We start from the raw sequence: 20666 nt of genomic DNA, 5'->3' as shown, positions 1-20666 counted from the left end.
TTCCCTTTACCTCAAAGATGGCCATATACTTTCAGAGAAGTTTAATTCTGCTTGGCAGACAACTACCAATGCAATAGGACACCCGAGGACTCGGATGATCTAAAAATATGAATCTAAGTATGACTGTTAATTCAGTTCACTTCTTTGGGAGATCTACTGAAAAAATTATCTTGCATCCAAAAAAACATGTAAAAATATAGACATTTACAAATACACAATTTTGATTCAAAATCCATTTTGCTAAATATCATTGTCCTTAAGCTATCCGTTGTAAAACATATTATATAACTGTCTTAATGATGCTTTTCAGGTAGGGTGAGAAAATTGTCATTAACTCTGTGTAAATCACACAATTACATTATCAAAAAAATGGGTTTTCCTCATTGGAGTTTGTTATTGCAATCGGTCAGTGTTTGTCGTTGTCTATAGTGCATTAACCATAAACTTTTTTAACTTCTTGACAACTACCATTCCAATTCTTTTTTCAAATTTGGTATTTTGTTTTATTTGGAAGACTTCTTTAAGTTTGCTGATCTCGTATAAATCTAAGTGCATATTAGGAAAAATCAGAAAAGAATATACCAATATTGTGAATTTTTTTTACTCTATTATGGGTCCAAATTAGTCATATCATTTTAATGTTACATATATTAAGTAAATTCTGTTGTCAATGTAGACATTTGGGGGGGGGGGGGGGGGGGGGTTAAGTTTTAAGAACACATCTTCTTTTATACTGTTGCTGAATATTAGAATTTAGCTTATATATGCAGAACAGGATATTTTTTTTTTTAAATTTCATTGCCCTTGAGACTAGTTATACTTTTAACTAATACTCAGATGATCGATAAGGCCTGTACTCAGATGATCGATAAGGCCTGTGGGCCTTTTGTTTTGTATTTTGTTTTCAAAATGCTGTAATTACTAATTCCAAATTGCTGTCCCAAAACTTTCAATTTTTTCTCCTCAAAACTTTAAAGGTACATACCATCGTTTGCGGAAAATTGTCGATAGGATATTATAAATGGATCCATATATATATATATATATATATATATATATATAGAATGCAACCGCAGAATTTGGAAACGTAGAATATAATTTCCTTTACGGGATCGGATCGCAAAAAACTTCCACCCGCAGAAAATATCCGTTATACGATATGTTCCAATTCTTACGGTAGATTTTAATAAAGATATCAATACTACGATATTCTATGAATAAAATAAAACCAAAAAACCCTCTACCTTCATCTATGACTAGTTTTGAATCCAATAGGTATCAGTTTTTTCCTTTTACCTACATAGAGGGCTGTTCGATATGCAATGTGTATTGCACCGCAGCGCGATAACGCTTTGCACGATTTCGTGGATGATGGTTCTCTTGAATAGCTCTATTCAATACCTTTCCAACGGTATAAATACGAGCCTTCAGCTAACGTTTGTGTTCAAAATACTGTAATTATACTGCTTCCAAATTGCTGTCCCAAAATTTACAATTTTGCACAAAAGTCAGGGAAATAATTGAAAGTGATGGCAGATACACGGTTTGTGATATTTGCCAAAGCTGTTGGCATATCGCTATCGCTGGTGCATTTCATTTTGAAAGTACGAAAGATTTCTGCCAGATGGATACCGCATATATTGACAGATGACCAAAAACGGGTACGAGTACAAACCGCTAAGCAATTGCTCAAAATATTTTCCAAATTCAATCAAAGACAATTTGCAAATATTGTTACTGGTGACGAAACATGGGTTCACTATTTCGAACCAGTAAGAAAAATTGGAAACAAAATATGGCTAACTAAACATAGTAGAAGGCCTGTAGTTGCCAAAAGAACCATAAGCACAGAGTTCTTTATTGCATATTCTCATGTGATGGTATAGCCGTACAAATTCCGGTGCCGAAGGGCAAAAGTGTTACAGGTCGGTATTACTAAAAAAGCTCAAGAAATATTATAATAAACGACGCCCTGTGTCAGGATTTAGGCATGTTCGTCTACTTCATGGTAATGCTCCATCACATACATCTGAGCTTGTGAAGCAATTTTTGAAGTCGGAGAAGGTTACCGTATTGCCATACTCTCCAGATCTAGACCCATGCGACTTTTTCCTTTTCCAAAACAAAGTTCTTATCTGGTCGTCGTTACAAGTCCCGACAAGCCCTTGGCTCAGCCATCAGTCAGTGCCTCAGAGGTCTACCTTAATCAGCGTACCATGATGCAATTCAGAAATGGATTCAGAGATTGAAATTATGTATTTCAAACCGCGGATGTAATGTTCATTTCACTATTTGAGTAGGCTGCTTTTGAGATATCGTACAATACACATCACACATCAAACAGTCCTCGTATTGCTATTTGATAATTTTTTATTTCATTTTTATAAATTCAGGATGACTCACAAGCTAGTTTTTGAAGATGAAGAAAGGAAAAGAAAAGTAATTGATGCAAATGTGCAAGAACTTGATCGGTACGAGATATATGATCCGCGTAATCCTCTCACAAAACGTCGACGAGAAAACAGCAAGCAGACGATGAAAGACAAGAAGCAGAAGACATAATGTGACTGGGAACCATCATCTTCTCGTGTAATGAATTCATCATCTAAGTTTTATGGTCTGTCAATTAAAAAAAATCCAGTGATCCTTTAAAACTGATATGACAGAAAGCTGATAAGATATCATAAAGGTAGACAAATTATACGGAACCAGTTTACGTATATCGGTTACCCACGGGTACTTCTCGTCGATTCTCTCCATCATTATCAGATGGAGCATGTGTGGACTCAATACTCACCACACCCAACACTATTTTGGAGCGTGATACAAGAGAATATTTACATTATCAAGGCTTTTGCCTTTGACATCTTTACCAATTTGAATGATTCCTCATGCATGTTATGCAGTTGTGAACAATGCACATATGAATCTTGATAAGTTTTGAAATCTGGGAATATTCCGACAGTTATAAAAGTAAAATTTAAATATAAAACAAATTTAATTTTTGAAAATACATGAGGTGTGAACTGCAGTGCTTCACGCCGGCGTGCTTTTCGTGAAGCGCTAAAGTTCTTCATGAACTAACCCGGCATAAAAAAAAAATACCACAGTCCATACCCTCATGCATTTCTTAAACGATGTAACACGTTATTTGAATAATTAACAGAATTACTGCTAATATATGGAATTTATATTTGATGTACGGTGTTTCAAATGAACGAGTGGGGATAGCTATTGTTGAAATTTATATATAATACAGCTTTGATGCATGTGGTATGCTGCAATGCGCGTTATGTATAAATAGTAAAAACTCTTTGCATGCATGAAGCTGCCACACTCATTTGAAGGGAAGAGAACTATTATAGTGAACTTTGATTGTAAAGGGTGATTTTGAAGATGACTTGAAGTTGATTCGTAACAGTTTAGACATTCGATCAAAACCACAACAGGACGACCAATAATGTTTAAAATTTTAAAAATGTACCAGAACCATAAATTACATTGTCAATCTTGTCATAGTGGATCACGTAGAGTTCAGACTGGTGGGGGGGGGGGGGGGAGAGCTAGAACTGCAACTCGGAATATTTTACATCCATCTATATGAACCCTTTTTATTGCGTCTCCAGAAATTCACCAATTTGTGTTTTCTCCATCAATTTTGAAAAAGATGCATCACAAATAAAATATATGAATTGTACATTTCTCTATTTTTATTTTCTTTCATTGCATCAATTGTTATGTGTAGACCGTTACGAAATCCTGTAGAGCTTACACAATACTGCTATATATTTTTTATATATAACGACATCCAGATCAATACTACACATATTATAGTGTGGTCAAAAGGGATGGGTAGTCTCTCCAGTTGTCATAACAACATCCACAGGTTTAACACGTGACAATACCTCAATTTCTACAGATACCTGGAACTGGTCGAAACAACAAAAGAAAGATGAGCGGATACCTCTGTCCGCTTCCACGGCTTATTTTGATTTTAGGATTTTTTTCGTATTCAAATGGATTGCAAGGTGAGATGCAGAGGCAATGCAGTAGGAAATGTGCATTTTTTCTTTTATGTGTTAAACTATTTTAAACAGGAATCACCTACGCTAACTTAGTACTTGAGAACGGTGAATTGATTGAAACTAGCTCTGATATCCGATTATGGACCAAGGTCTTTGTGAAAGGTCAATTCATTTCTCTGACCAAGTTGAATGCAGGCAGATTTTCCCAAAATTCTAGACCAACGAAGTATCTTGATTGGTTCTCAAAATTATTTTGTTATTTTACTAAATTAGCATGGACTCAGAGACTGCAATAAATACACACTATTTTATTAAAACTAATTGTAATATATCTGCATGCATATCGATTGACACAATTTTCCAGTTTGAATGTGGTTTGACGTCATTTTCTAACTGGAAAAACCTAGACTATGGACTGAAATCAGGTGGGCTTTTTGCGAACGCCTCGTCGTGATCCGACATTATTTTAGTTTTCCCGATCGCGGAAATAACCGCGTCCATGAATAGTGATTGAAATAGAAATTAAACATTGATTTCATACTGTCGATTTCACGCTGTAAAATTTCTCAGTACTATCGAATTTTTTATTATTGTAATGCAACGTTTGATTACTTTTCACAGATCACACTCGGGGTGACTCTATCTAAGTGGTTGTCTAGTAGAATCTGAATTAATGTCTGAATCCGATATGAAATCACTGAAAAGGTGGTACGTGTTTCATCCTTAAACTCCGTGAAGTATCATTCCTCCTTAACTTCCGTGAAGTACCATATTTGATCTAAGAGAATACACATCGTGTCTTTATTTCATCACGTATCTTACTACCACCCCCCACCCCCATTTCTTAACCTCTAACCTGATTTGAGTTAATAAACTGAATTTAAACTTGTGCAAAATGAAAATAGTACTGTCAACTTTTCTCTGATTTGATCTAATAATATATGTAGTTCTTATAATGTAACAGAGAATCACATAAAGGGGTTGAACAGCAGACACTGCCTTGTTACGGCACGTTTGGTCGCCTCGGCACTTTCAGTCGCCGACGACGAATTGTGCCGCACGTTTGGTCGCCGGCGACCATTCGTGCCGCATGTATCGTTGCCGGGCGACCAAAAGTGCCTTGAGGGTGGACACGAATGATCGTCAATTTTAGGCCATGTATGGAGCGCCAAATTAACATAAACTCAAATAATTGAAGATATCTTCAATTATTTGAAGATGTCATCTGAATTCATTTAATGCACGCAACAATTTAATTAAAGATCTCTTCAAATAATGAATGATAAATTCTGAATTATTGCGCGCATTAATTGAATTGATGATAGCATTCAGTTGAAATCAATTAATGATATCAACAATGAATTGATGTGCGCTACAATTCAATTGAAGAGAGCAATAATTGATATAATGCGCGCATTAAATCAATTGATATCAATAATTGAATTGATGCGCGCATTAATTCATTTGATAAGAGCAGTAACTGATTTAATGCGGGTATTACACGTGTAAAACAATCTACGTCAAACATACACTTGACTATGATGTGTAAATGTTTGATCCCGATGTTTAATACCAGTTCTTCTTGTAAACGACCTATATTTCAAAAAGTCATATTGTAAATTCAATAGATTTATTCATGAAATCCGAATGTTAGTTTATATATTTATTTAAGTTCCATACTTATAAACTTTACCTTTTCGAACATAAATGATTATAATTACTTTCTTCAATTTCAGGCCCTCTTAAAATCTATTTTTAGATATAATAATGAGTGAAATAGATCATATTCCTTTCACTATATAAAGATTGAATCATTTTTACAACGTATTTCATGACTGTGTATATGTATTTACCCCATCATGATTGTATTTGTTTTTCTGGGATACAACTCCCAATACAAAGCTGGAATGATGTTTTACTTATTTGTTGTTTGGTTTTTTTTTTCATTTTACATGTACTTGTGTCCTTGAACCTGAAAGAAGAAAAATATAAGATATTTTTTTTTTTTTTGGCTGACGTCTCCATATGAGTGAAAGATTCTGGAGAGGGACGTTAAACAATATTTAATCAATTAATCTTATAAAGGATATCATAAGATATATCATAAACTTTAGAAGATATCTTGTAACATTTATAAAATATCTTATAACTTTTAAAATTAATCAAATGAAATGTCTGAACGTGCCGAGGCGACCAATCGTGCTGCACGTTTCATCGCTGGGCGACTGAACATGCCGGGGCGACCAAACATGCTGCACATATCATGCATCGCCGGGCGACTGAACGTGCCGAGGCGACAAATCGTGCTGCACGTATGAACGCCGGGCGACTGAGGTGACCAAACGTGCCGTAACACTGCCTACATGCCTAACCTGCCCAAGTATATTAGGGCGTGTCAAACCTTGCGATATTTGATATTTTCCATTTGTATTGTATAATATTTCATTTGTATTGTAAAACGCATCATTTGTATTCTCTATTTTCCATTGTATAATTTTTCATTTATAAATACATGTATTGTATAATTTTCATTTGCATTGTATAATTTTTCAGTTGTATTGTACATTTTTTCATTTATATTGTATAATTTTTCATTTGCATTGTATTATTTTTCATTTGTATTATATCCTAGGGATTTTGTTTTGTTTGTTTTTTTTGTTGATGTTGTTTTTTGGTTTGTTTGGGTTATTTTTGTGGGTTTTTTTTTGTTTTTTGTTGTTTTGTTTTTTTTATTATTGTTGTTGATTTCTTTCGATGGATCTATATCTGTTCTCATAACCTAAATTACTGTGCATGTTTACCTAAATGTAACATCTACAGAACTTTCTCTCGCTCATCAACCTCATCTTTACCTAGTCCTGGACGGAAATAAGGATACAATTTATCTTGTGGTTGAACATCCGGGATATCTCGCTCGTTTTCAACACAATGCAGACTTGAACTTGACCAAAGAAATCCTCCCTAACAAATCAAAATAAACATTCGAATACAACTGAAATTTTTTTTACCATTCAAGTGGAAAATATACAATACAAATATAAAAAAAATCACACAAAAAAAGAAGACAAATAAAAAATTTTAAAAAAAATATACAGTACAACTGAAAATATGCAATACAAATTAAAACTTATGTATTAGAAATAAAAATAAAAGAATACAAATAAAAAAATATACAATACAAATGGAAAAGATCAAATATTATACATAGTTTTTCTCTGATGATCAAGCGATATATTTTTTTCTCTGTTTATTGTGATGAAGCAACAATTTGAAATATACATATTTATTAAGTTGAGACTTTATTTAGTATATCAAGAAGTTTGAAAATTGTGTTATGAAACACGGAGGGGTCTTTAACGTGACGCTGCGTTATAAATGTCGCGTCACGAACCTCCTGAAGATAGGCTCCGACTATTTCCATATATACCTTTAGTCCTTAAAGAGCTTTCGAATTTTAGCAAGAAAACCTTACCAACACGATAGTAATAACCTTTTTAAGATGCATGCAGTACCCTCCCAGCCCTGTAGGTTTCGTATCAAAACGTTAACGCTATAATGCACGTTCTAGTTTTGCATTTGTGTTCATTGCCTGTTTTGAACATTGTCGGCTAGTGTTTGACATTGGGGAGGCGAACTGGGTCAAAAGGGGGGAGGGTCTAACTAACATGTTTATTTCCTTGTAACAGATTTCCACCTGAATCTTGATATTCTTTTCCTATCATGCCAATGTCGTAAAGACACCACCTGATAATACTTGTAAGCCAGACCCCAGTATCATGTAACAAACTCAGACTTCATTACGTTTGAACTGAAACTCTTAATGTGCAGACACTAGAAATTTGATGAAGCAATATCAAATAACAATTTCATTTTGGAATCATTGACTTATCAATCATTTCATCGCAATATTCAGATTTTGAATTAAGCTTACCTGGAAATAAGATTTAGAAATATAGATTAAAAAAATATTTTCACAAATATTGTGTTTAGTGTAATTAATGTATCTGAACCGATGGTTTCAATACTTGTAATACTTAAGATTTGTTTCCTATCAAAATATCATGGAGTAGACAAAATGTAATATTTTGATAATTCGTCATTATGTAACCATTCGTATGGAACGTTTAAACCAAGAGGGGTTGAAAGAACGCAATTCTGAATTCCTCTTGCTTAGGAAGTTAAGATAAACAGGGTTATTAACCCATCCATTTGAAAAAATTGAAATGCAGAAATATGAATGACAAAGGTAAAAAGAAAAAATCTCAACAAGTTGTTTTAGACGTTGAATTTTAACTAAATTTTCAGTATTTTCTTTAATTTATATGCTCATAAATTCTAATATTTTCGATAATTTTTTAATGACTTACAACCTAGAATCATTAGGCCCATGGGCCATAGCTCCCAAATATCGATCGACCAACGAACAATTCGTAGCACACCCGCACTTACAGCAATGAAGCCCCTAATTAGATTGTGAACCCCCTTTTATTGTTTACACCCACCAGCGGCCAGCTACAGGTATACAAACATACCCACACCGCTATACTCGCCGCTCCAATGAGTAGATGATATCGCCGTTACAAATCTTTTGATTTTGTATTTTGTTTTAATTTTTATTCATTTATTTTATTTTTATTTTGGGGGGCAACATTTTTAGGCCCCTGCCGCCCCTAACAGTAAAGGTAACGAACAGCGGTCAATCTCATAAATCCTATAAGGAATACGTAATAAGAGAAGGGCAAACACAGGCCCCTGGACATTCCAGAGGTGGGATCAGGTGTCCAGGGGGAGTAAATATCTCATGATAACCGGTCACACCCACTGTGAGCCCTATATCTTGATCAAGTAAACGGAATAGTCGTTAAAATCAGTATGTAAAGAACGGCCTAACAATTGACACGAAACACGTTAGACAGCACTCGAACAAGTGATAGCTTGTATTTTCAAATAGAGCAACATAACGACCATTGAATTTGCGAAATGCTGACTTTAAATGAGAGTGCTAGGACCCCTGGAACATCAATTTATTTTTCAGTTGCCTGTCTCAATTTAAAATTTGATCATACGCTGAACATACTCTTGCGTATGTAACAAGTTAGGAAAAAACATATGCAGATGATAATTGGAAGTTAAGGATGGAGAAACTGAAGTCATCTCGTTTGTGATAAAGTTGTGTTGTTAGTTTGCCGTTGACATCTATGTTCAATAAAATATCCAAATATGAAGCAGATATGGAAAACTCAGTGGTATCTTTTATTTTGAGTTCACTGGGATATATTGAACTGACATATGAATAAAAATGAGTATTGTTAATACATGTATCTAGTGAAGACCACAGCAATATATGTGTTCTTCTTGTGTAGAGAGTTTTGAATAGATGCTGCTTTATTATAATACAAAATTATGTCAGCTAATAATGGAGCACAATATGTACCCATGGAAATTCCAAACACTGTTGGAAGACCTGATCACCAAATACTACGTAGATTTTATCAATGAGGAACTCCCAACATTTATTTGATATAAACTTCAGAGTACTTTTATGTAGAGTCAGAGTGGTGTTTAACAAAGTGATTTTTTTTATCACTGATCACAAGATATAAATATTTACGTGTTCCATTTTTATTGAAAGTACATCTGTTTGTAATGTCAAAAAGCCTTTTCTATACTTTATTGTAAGGAATGATCGTGTAAAGTGTTCAAAAATTATAACGTTTAGATGCTATTCTTTTGGGAAAAGTTTTGTGATTTCAAATTTACTAAAAATTCACATTTGATTTCCACCACCTCTGACATATGTTGTGGCACAATACTTCTGAAGTTTCTCCTTCGCAGCAGTTAGTATTTGTGTGAGCAGTGAAAATATGTGTTTGGTAGAACATTTGCTGGATTCTGCAATGTATATGTTTGTAAGGGTTTTTGTGTAGTTTTTGAAATCCAGTATAGGTACGGTAACCTATATCCATTCGTTCCATTGACTGGGATAGCAATTTGAAGAATTTCGTCTTTCAAACGGGAAGCTAGAGTATAAGTTGGAATTAAAGCCAAGTTCGTTTAAAATACAGTTGTAATAATGAGACTTAATTACAAAGACAGATTAGTCAGCTGAAATCATTTCGTATTCACATGCAACCTATTTGGTTTACTGAATACAGAAACGTGCTTTCTGTTAACTTTTTCTTGTTCGGTCATATTTGTCTCACTGTGAGGTCTAGAATTACCAGCCCTGGTTAGCTGATGCATCTTGGGGGCAAAAATATGCCATAACCCCAAAAATAGGTCATTGTGGCCTCCTTTTAGAATTTTATGGCTCTACATTCTCAAATTGTGTCCGGATCAAAATCTTACACACAGTGAGGCTTAGGATCACCAAACTCGACCAGTTGATTCATTTGGGGGAATGTGTGCTGTAATCCCAAAGTAGGTCACTGTGGCCTCATTTTGGAATTTTATGGCTATACATGTACATTATCAAAATATGCGTGGATCATAGCTTGCACACTGTAATCAGTGGCGGATTTAAGGGGGCGCAGTCGGAGCCTCCCCCATCCCCCCACCTCTTAAATTTTCTGATTTAAAGTAAATCGTGGTATCTTGTTTAGAAAAATGTACTAAACGATAAAAGAAGCCATAATTTCTTCCCCTATGATTTTTTCTTGGTTTATTTCAGCTAACATCACGTTTATCTACCCTGGACACAATGGTGCTGCTTAAATGATTTCTTAATTTCGGAGAAATAACAAAATCTTTTGATTTCTTGAATTACTTTTTTGACAAAACTTAATTTTTTTCAAAAAACCCTTAAAATTTGCGTCATTTTATTAATCTCACTTGATAAAAAATGACAGAAAATTGTACAAATGACTAAATAGGAGACAAATTTCAAGCTCTGTAAAATCCAGGAGCTTCCGGGAAGCTTCGCCCCCTGGCCCCCACCCCAAGGCGGTCCCCAGACCCCCTGCCTCATAAAGTGCCCCCCCCCCCTGTAACCGCAATTCCTGGATCCGCCCCTGGTAAAGCTCAAGGCATGCGTATCATGTACCTTAGCGGTGCACTACATGCCAGTATATATATTTGTTATTACTTATAAACTGGGGATACTTTGGTTTATTTCAGCTAACATCACATTTATCTGCCCTGGACACAATGGTGCTGCTGCGATTGAAAATGGCTTCGACATACTGGTAAAATACTGCTATTGTATATATCTAGTTTATCTAAAATTCGTGTGTTTGTCATACAATTTTTAATGAAAAACACATTTTTTTCCTACTGATTGAAGAAAATTTGTGGTGATGGCCCAGAATTGTCGATGATCGCCGATGCAAATCTGAACACGGCAGAGGTTGTCATTTGCTTCTCAGAAAACACTTCTCATGCTTCACACCAATATACGCTGATGACATTCAGTAAGTCTTCTTAACAACAACAACAACCCCCCCCCAAAAAAAATCAGTTTGAATTCCGAGAAGTACAGAAGTTGTACCAAAAGTTGATTCCTAGACCTGTTTATTATGATTAATATGTGCTTTGATTGTAGACATAGGAGGATACACAAAAAACACAGCATGGACCCCCACGGATGTTTCTGTGGTCATCGATAACAATGATTTACCATGTGGAAGTGGTGAGTACTATCATTCGAACGATTTGAAGTCACGTGTATTTGTCTTCTCCTTTCAAACCGATTCATTTTGATACAAGATCAGTAATAAAACAACATAACACACTAAATGGACTACCAACGACACGCAGCAGCTTTATTGTTGTAACAACACAATGTATAACATGTATATATACAAGTTGGATTTAGTATAAAATTTAAACGCGTTAACAGCTCTGCGTGTCGTCCTAACTGATTTTACATTGTTACTCGATTAAAACCGGTTCTATTGAACCGCATGACTGAACATACCTATACAGGTATTCGAATTGAAAACTTGAAATATCCGGAATAATCCATTCAGTATAATTACCAGGTAGAAATTGATTTCTGTCTAATTCGTTCCTCAAACGAAAGAAATCACATATTTACTGTAGAGCATTGAAATAAGAACGAAGAGCTGCGGAATCGGAACAGTACTTTCAACTGGTACCCAATTCCTGCAACGGTTTAAACGTTGAAATGTTTAGACCTTTGTTGACGTTCCTCATTTGTTTACTGGTTAGGGTACCTGGTGGCGGAGCTGAGAAACAACGGAGCAGTAGTTGCGACTGAGTATGAAAGGGCGATCAGGATATGTGATAATTCAGGTAACTATCGAAATTCAGGTAACTATCAACTGTATCGCGGAAACCTTGCCACATTGTCCCAAAAGATCTAAGGAGGAAAAACACATCGTCATAATGGTTGACTTATTTTTGAAACATGAATTTTAGACACCAGGAATACTTGTATATTCCCTTTGATTAAATCTAACGACTGATCTGTAGATAGGTGGTTCCAGTCTAGCAGGGATTTTAATTAATTAAAGATCACTTTCATCTAACACTGTATTTTGTTTTAACTAAATAAGGTTTTGAAAGTCTTCAATATCATATTACATGTATTGCACATATTATCCTCCACTTTCCATCTATATCAGATTTCCCAGGGGTGTTATTCATTCTTAATATTCACAGATACGGTACTTACACATAAGTACGTAATCATTTTTACCAACCTCTACAAAACCTATCATCGGTCATTGATAGTGGGGTTTTCCGATTTACACTTTAATCACATTTAGGCTATGGACGATTGATTGATTGATTGTTTTTTGACGGTTTTCTAACCATTCTTGCAGACATCGACATGATTTTACACCTTGAGAGTACAATGAGGATGGGGATGAAACCACATCTATACACCGGGATGTACGCTGGCGATCTTCTGGCGCAGATGTCGAATTATCTCACCATCGACAAAGTAATCTTTGTGTTCAGTTGATAAGTCACTTATGACTTTCCTTAATTTAGTGCCGTGACCAGGATTTTATTTGATTACAATAGAAATGTGAAGGTTTTTTTTAATTATTATTATTGTTGTTAATTTGTATCATAAACATGATCAATAGCTATTGATGTTTGTTTATATTTGCATGGATTTTTAAGTTATTCAAACGTCGACGTTCCATTTCTGTCGGATTTAGGTATTACATATGTACTAGTCCTTACTGTGTGGCTGATTTGAGTCTAGTGCTGTGATAGACGTTAATTGGCTATTTTGTGATGCTTTGGTTGTGGTTGTGTTGAGTCTGACACTGTTTTTGATGTTGATTTAATTTTGTACCTATATAACTACTTCTGAAGGTTGATTTAAATCTGACACTGAATCAGACATTCCTTTTGTTTATATCACTGGTTCTGACGGTTAATTTGAGAGTGACTCTGTGTCAGACGTTGATTTTATTTACATCACTGGTTCTGACGGTTAATTTGAGTGTGACGCTGTGTCAGACGTTGATTTTATTTATATCACTGGTACTATCAATGCTGTTCATTTGAGTCTGACTTTTCGCTAAGAGTTGATTAAGACCGGGAATCTTATACTTTAAGCGTTGTTGTCGTTGACGTTACCGTTGTGGATTTGTACGTGTAATTGGAACGTCTAAATGTTGTTATATGTCTTTCCAGGCAGTTCTTCATAATAATGGAAACAAAACTTTAGCCAACGCTACAATTGAGACCCCACATATGGTGGCAGTCTATCTTACAGGGCCACAACAATTGATGCCGAACTATGACGAGAAGTGCATGGTTCCCACCTACAAGATTAGTGACCAACTCATTGGACAGATCGCCATTACAGATGGTAATAAAATGTATTATCATAGTGACTAGTATCTAGCATTACTTTTCCAACAATCATATTTCATTAATCCATTGTCATTATTAACTACCCCTGAAATACCCTTGATATCGACAGCATTACATGTACAATGTATGTAGAAGTGTTCCCACGCACTGACACAGTAATAGTGACCACGCACTGACACAGTAATAGTGACCAATATAGAAGTGTTCCCACGCACTGACAAACTAATAGTGACTACGCACTGAGAAAGTAATAGTGACCAATATAGAAGTGTTCCCACGCACTGACAAAGTAATAGTGATCACGCACTGACAAAGTAATAGTGACCACGCACTGAGAAAGTAATAGTGACCAATATAGAAGTGTTCCCACGCACTGACACAGTAATAGTGACCACGCACTGACAAAGTAATAGTGACCAATATAGAAGTGTTCCCACGCACTGACACAGTAATAGTGACTACGCACTGACACAGTAATAGTGACCACGCTCTGACACAGTAATAGTGACCAATATAGAAGTGTTCCCACGCACTGACAAAATAATAGTGACCACACACTGACACAGTAATAGTGACCACGCACTGATACAGTAATAGGGACCAATATAGAAGTGTTCCCACGCACTGACACAGTAATAGTGACCACGCTCTGACACAGTAATAGTGACCAATATAGAAGTGTTCCCACGCACTGACAAAATAATAGTGACCACACACTGACACAGTAATAGTGACCACGCACTGATACAGTAATAGGGACCAATATAGAAGTGTTCCCACGCACTGACAAAGTAATAGTGACCACGCACTGACAAACTAATAGTGACTACGCACTGAGAAAGTAATAGTGACCAATATAGAAGTGTTTCCACGCACTGACAAAGTAATAGTGACCACGCACTGACAAAGTAATAGTGACCACGCACTGACACAGTAATAGTGACCAATATAGAAGTGCTCCCACGCTCTGACACAGTAATAGTGACCACGCACTGACACAGTAATAGTGACAAATATAGAAATGTTTCCACGCTCTGACACAGTTGTAGTGACCAATATAGAAGTGTTCCCATGCACTGACACAGTAATAGTGACCAATAAAGTGATAATATGAGAGTCTGTCAATAAGAAGCTATGGTATTTTATGCTCAGATTCATGTTTAATGCCGTGATGTGTTTGTCTCTGTTTTTCAGCAATCAGATCTGGAGAGGGGTTCGATCTGGTTCCTCATCTTCATGGACACTACATTCCACATATATCCGCTGTTTGTGGTAAAGAATTTTTTTTTCACTTTTCGCTTTTTCAAAAACAAGTATCGCGGTACTAAATGTTGTCTTGTGTAATATCATTTTGAGATAGAACAGTTGAGCTTTTTTGATAATGTCGATAGGCGCTGCAAATCTGGTCATCTTCTATGATCCCCTGAGGATAGACAACGACGATGAGGAATGCAATGATTTTCTATCCATTCCAGTTCATGTCACGTGCTCAAGTCGTGAGTAAACAACAAGTTGTGCAAGTTTCCATAACTATCCTTCCTTTATATATACCCAGAATGCACCGAGAATGTCACTTTCTTTCTGCAGATGACGAAATGGAAGACTGCATGATGTGTCCCAACCCTTTGGCCATGAATACATGGGCAATGTTTGGGAACAGGACGTTTTATGAATATGATGTGAGTACAGACAGGAAGACCATCATAATGTAGGCATGGATGACATGATTCTGTTTGATCAAGTTAATGTTGTATTAAAATTGAGGAAATTCAATGTGAGGCAGAGATTTAAGGAGTGAGATTTAAACAGTAAGTTAATGTTACATCGGTGTTTACATTGTGAATTGATATCCTGTATCAGGTTAACGATGAAGAATGGCGAGGACACAGTCTGCATATGACGATGAGCGAGGACACAAAAATGGACCTAGTGCATGCCGGGATGTCTCAACTGATGCATCGCCATCTATCGGAACTTTACTCGGAACAACATGGCGGTCTTTGTATGTTTTTCCACAGATTCCAAAAAGATTCAATGAAAATGTTAAATGAAATGACGGTACCCAATGCCCGGATTGGAGCAGACCTTGAGGCTAAAATACAACAAATGATAAAGGCAATAGAGTCTTACACAGACGTGAGCTCTGCGATGCAATCCATGCAGGAATGGGCGGACAAGGAGATGGATACTGTAAATAAATCTCTAATCATTGGATCTCATACTGGCTTAAGCATAATCCAAGGCATTAATATGGCGATGATGCAGATTCGCTTTACAGGTCAACCATTTCCTGCAAACGCAACACGACTGATGTTAGGTCCCATGCTGAAGGGTCTTGCACACTTGCACTATTTGTTAGAGATGCATCCCATGATAGGCGGTATGTATGGCGGAGAAATGCTGAAATATGCTCAAACAGTCCGACTGGTCGCTCATTATCTGCATCATTACAATCTTCTTCCTGAAGAAGTAGCCAACTCCTTAATGAAAATAGCTAATTTCATGATGAACAAACACATCCATCCCATGACAAACGACACAGGAAGCAACTCAGGCCACGCACCGTCCATGACACCGTGCCCGTTTGATAAACAAATTGATCTTGTATCGAATGTTCTTCTGACAATGGCCAAAGGATGGGATGGAGAAGAGATGAAACATACAAGAGAGAACCCAGCTGTGGGAATTTGCCGCGCTAACCTCCTCAGAGTCTTCTTGTTTAGAGGTGGTTACAAGTTAGTCAGAAAAGGATATGTCCGTAAAGTTCTGATGGAAATGAGGATGAAACCAGGTAGAAATTTTGCAACCGTCCAGTTTAAAACTACTTGCTTTAATCAAACTAACAATGTTAATTATAAATTAGTGAAAAATCTGTTGTAGATGATTTGATGGGTATTCCAAAACAGTGCAGACAACACCCCCTTCAGCCATATAACATACCTCTTGAAAATTTCTTCGGTAGGTATAACTAACGAGTCATCATCTTAAAACAAATCCGGTTATCAAATTTTTAATCGCAGATGCTCAAGGAGGTATACATCTTCGCTAGCCAAGGGTGACGTTCCACGATGTTTCTCTTCTCAGACACTCCATGGAGCGTCACCCTCGGCTAGCGAAGGTACACGACACCGTCATAATGCAAATTCCTATGGTGTGTCATACCTCCTTAATTTCCCTTTCAGTGAACGACGACGGGAAAATCATGATGGCTGACATGAGTCCTCTTCAGGGGACAATGACGTACAAAGTAATAGGCACCTGCCACTGTAAGACCAGCTGCGCCGACCATACAAGTGGCGGATCAACTAGCACCGAACACTCTGGCATGTGGACAACGTCTACGCCATCTTGGAATAACGGAATGTGGAGCACCACTCCACTTCCTTCTTGGATGACGACATCTAGTCCAATGAACCTCTGGAATAACCTTCACACAGGCCCGACATCAAAGTAACTCTAACAAGAGTATATTAGTCTGCAGTAGCCATAAAACTTAGGTGAACTCGACATCTGATCTCCTACTTCATCACAAAGTGAGAATAGAGTGAATGTGAGCTCGTGTCAGTTTTATTGCCCTGTTAATCCGTTATTGCACGTTCTTTATATTTTGCGGCTATCTATTTCCTCGAGAGAACGTTTCCGAGTGTTTTAAAAAGGCAAAAATATATATTTATACAAGTCACCCAATTGTTCTTGCACCCCATCACGGTTCATGTTTCCGATAAAAAAAAAAAAAAAAAGATGTGTGTAAAGTTAAGCCTAAATAGATTTCTAGCCATTTACAACGAATTTTATGGTACCTCGGGTGTTCTACAGAATTCTACATGCGCGGATCCAATTATTCTTGAGAACAACACTGAAATGTCGTTTGACTATGTACAGGTCTTTTATGTACTGCTCTGTCCAGCACCTGATTTGTCAATAGATTCGCTGATAGTGCAGTCCATGTTTGTAACAATGAAGCCTAGAATTTCAAGATTAAATGGTGCTCTGCATTTCATTGAATTGGTAATGAAACGGTAAAATTGTAAATGAGAAATTCTTGTTTGTAAAGATATTGATGTTGTATTTTGTCTATTTTACTCCCTGAATCATAAGTTCAACGTTAAATGTCGCCCCTCCATGAAAATATTGTGTAATTCCTCTTACAAGGATTAATGTTATTGTAGTCTATCTCACTAAGTAATGCAACGAGTTGGATTTGACCGTCTTTAATTGTGACTTTGACTCAAGGGAAGATCGATAAATGTAGTGGAAACTAGATCGATGATAGTTTGCAGTGACGGTAAGGATTATTCAGTTATTTGCGCCATTTGGTTGCTGCAACACCCCCCCCCCTTTTTTTTTTGTCTGTGTGTGGAGGGGAGGAGGGAAAAGTACCACATGAGGTCCCCACCCCTTGATTTTTTTTCTACCCCTGCTTTGGTAAAATATGTTGTCTGTATGAAATATAAAAGCGAGGACTATCAAGGATTTTAGCAAATTTTCATTGTTTACAGAAAGCATATTCTTGCTCATGTATCTTTTTTATACCAGAGATGTAGTTATTAGTGCGTGTAAAAAAATTTAATTTAAAAGATGACCAAGTGTGCTCTACATTTTCTATTTAAAAAAATGTGTGAAATATCCGTCCAAGATGTACCTTAAAATTTGAATTTAAAACCCTCAAAAATAAGGAAAATTATTATTAACAAATAATAAATTAAGATCTTTCTCCTGATCATCTTACGTGTGAATTAAGATATTTACACAGAATATTATGATTTTTCAAAATTCTTGGCCTGGTTACCTGCCGTAGAATGCTCCACTGTCATCAACTGTACCAGATGCTACTTCCGCACTGCAGTACAGCGTTTTTCTTCCATAATATATCCTTTCTCGTCCTCAAAAAGAGCCAAGTGCAATTGATCGGTGTGGTTTTGTACAATTAAAAACAAAATTATCGTGTAAAAGGTCTTTTAATGTATCTATATATTTTTAATAAAATGTTGTCACAACCAGTGTTTGATTTTCATCAATCATTATTAGTGAAGATATTTCTGGAGAGGCAGTATACAGCTGAATTAGGAAACCCAGTCATACCTACATCTATACAGCTGAATTAAGGACCCAGTCATACCTACATCTATACAGCTGAATTAAGGACCCAGTCATACCTACATCTATACAGCTGAATTAAGGAAACCCAGTCATACCTACATCAATGCATTGATTTGCTTATTATTATCATCAATCTCATGGCATTCATTTTCTAGACGACAGCATAAAAGTACATGTACATGCGTTTTAGCTCACCTGAGCTCAAGTGAGCTATTCTGATCACCTTTGACTGTCCGTAAACGTTTCATATTTTCATCTTCCCCAGAACCACTGGGCCAATTTCAACCAAACTTGGCACATACAATAGGGGACCAATGCAAAGTTAATTATGCATGCGAATATATAAAGAAAATCTTCTCAAGAACCACTAAAAAGCTAAAATTTACATGAAAGCTTCCTGACAAAGTAGAGATTCAAGTTTGTAAAAATCATGACCCTTGGGGTAGGGTGGGGCCACAATAGGGGATCAAAGTTTTACATACAAAGAGGGAAAATCTTTTTCTCAAGAACCACCAGGCTATAAGAGTGAAGTGAAAGCAAATTTGTTAAGATCATAGCGCCCCATGGGGGGGGGGGGGGGGGGGGGGGGGGGGGGGGGGGGGGGCAACATTAAGGGATCAGAGTTTTACATGCTGATATATAGGAAAATCTTCTCCAGAATCACTGGACCAATTTCAATCACACTTGATACAAATCATCCTTAGGTAAAGGGAATTCAAGTTTGTTCAAATGAAGAGTCATACCCCCCTACAAAGGGGAGATAATCACAGAAATGCAAAAATAGGGTGGGGTCATTTAAAAATCTTCTCAAACACTACTGGGCCAGAAAATCTTAAAATTTACATGAAAGCTTCCTGGCATAATGGAGATTCAAGTTTGTAAAAATCATGATCCCTGGTGTTAGGATGGGGCCACAATAGGATCAAAGTTTTACAAGCAAATGCAGAGGGAACCAAACTTGGCAGGAAGCATCCAGGTGAAATTTGTTAACATGAAAGGCCATACCTATCTACAAGGGCATATGATAATTAATGAATTTGTAGTCAAATTTGATAATTAATGAATTTTTAGTCTTTAGGCCAAGTAAAATTATTTAGTAGATTACCATTCAAACTTCACAAAAAAATGGGGCGGGTGGGAGGATTTTATTTTTTATTTTTCACCATGGTATTCTTGACCTCGAAAATGCTTTCTCTCATTGAGAAAAGGCTTTATAAATCATAATTACATGTGTATTTGGGTTTCTAAAAGGCAAAGTGAAACAAAGTACGTTTACGATACCGGACCGGACATAAAAATATCCGAAAATCTTAATTTTGAAAAATAAAAAAAATCGGGGCGAGGCGATTTTCGAGGGGTAGGCGGGATTGATAATCTACTAATTAATTTTACTTGGCCTTACCTTTGAAATTTTTTTCTGAACCAAGCTGCTTGTATAGTGAGAGTTTTGCTCAAGCTTGTTTATTGCTAGGAACACCGAGGTCAGCGATGTGGCCCATGGGTCTCTTGTTATAAGGTAACAAGACTTTTTAAACAAATTTCGTAGAAAAATATCTACAATGTATACCTCCTTTTTTTCTGAGCATCCTCAATGTAAGCCAAGTCTGTATTCATATTATTGTACACAAGTGTCATTTACGAGTCTAGATGATTGATCTTATATTGTTTAACGTCCTGCTCAAGAATTTTTCACTCAGGTGGAGACGTTACGAATCTATGAAAAAGAAACACACCCACAAGAAA

At 36.4% G+C, this 20666-nt stretch overlaps 1 protein-coding gene across 1 annotated transcript in view; it reads left to right on the top strand.

Annotated features, from left to right (window-relative positions):
- The window catches only part of LOC125667912 (uncharacterized), a 39685-nt gene extending 20866 nt beyond the window's left edge, over positions 1-18819 (top strand). Inside the window, exons 10-22 of the mRNA XM_048901595.2 lie at positions 2394-2524; positions 11142-11209; positions 11308-11434; positions 11566-11652; positions 12195-12278; positions 12812-12933; positions 13641-13818; positions 15018-15095; positions 15215-15319; positions 15411-15502; positions 15684-16614; positions 16704-16781; positions 17006-18819. Coding sequence (XP_048757552.2) covers positions 2394-2524; positions 11142-11209; positions 11308-11434; positions 11566-11652; positions 12195-12278; positions 12812-12933; positions 13641-13818; positions 15018-15095; positions 15215-15319; positions 15411-15502; positions 15684-16614; positions 16704-16781; positions 17006-17277 — 2353 coding nt within the window. The 3' untranslated portion in view covers positions 17278-18819. The remainder of the gene's footprint in view (positions 1-2393; positions 2525-11141; positions 11210-11307; positions 11435-11565; positions 11653-12194; positions 12279-12811; positions 12934-13640; positions 13819-15017; positions 15096-15214; positions 15320-15410; positions 15503-15683; positions 16615-16703; positions 16782-17005) is intronic.
- Positions 18820-20666: the final 1847 nt, after the last annotated feature.

This window comes from Ostrea edulis, chromosome 4 (genome assembly GCF_947568905.1).
Source record: "Ostrea edulis chromosome 4, xbOstEdul1.1, whole genome shotgun sequence".
In the NCBI taxonomy this organism is placed as follows: Eukaryota; Metazoa; Mollusca; class Bivalvia; order Ostreida; family Ostreidae; genus Ostrea; species Ostrea edulis.
This window is presented reverse-complemented; position numbering and strand designations above follow the sequence as displayed.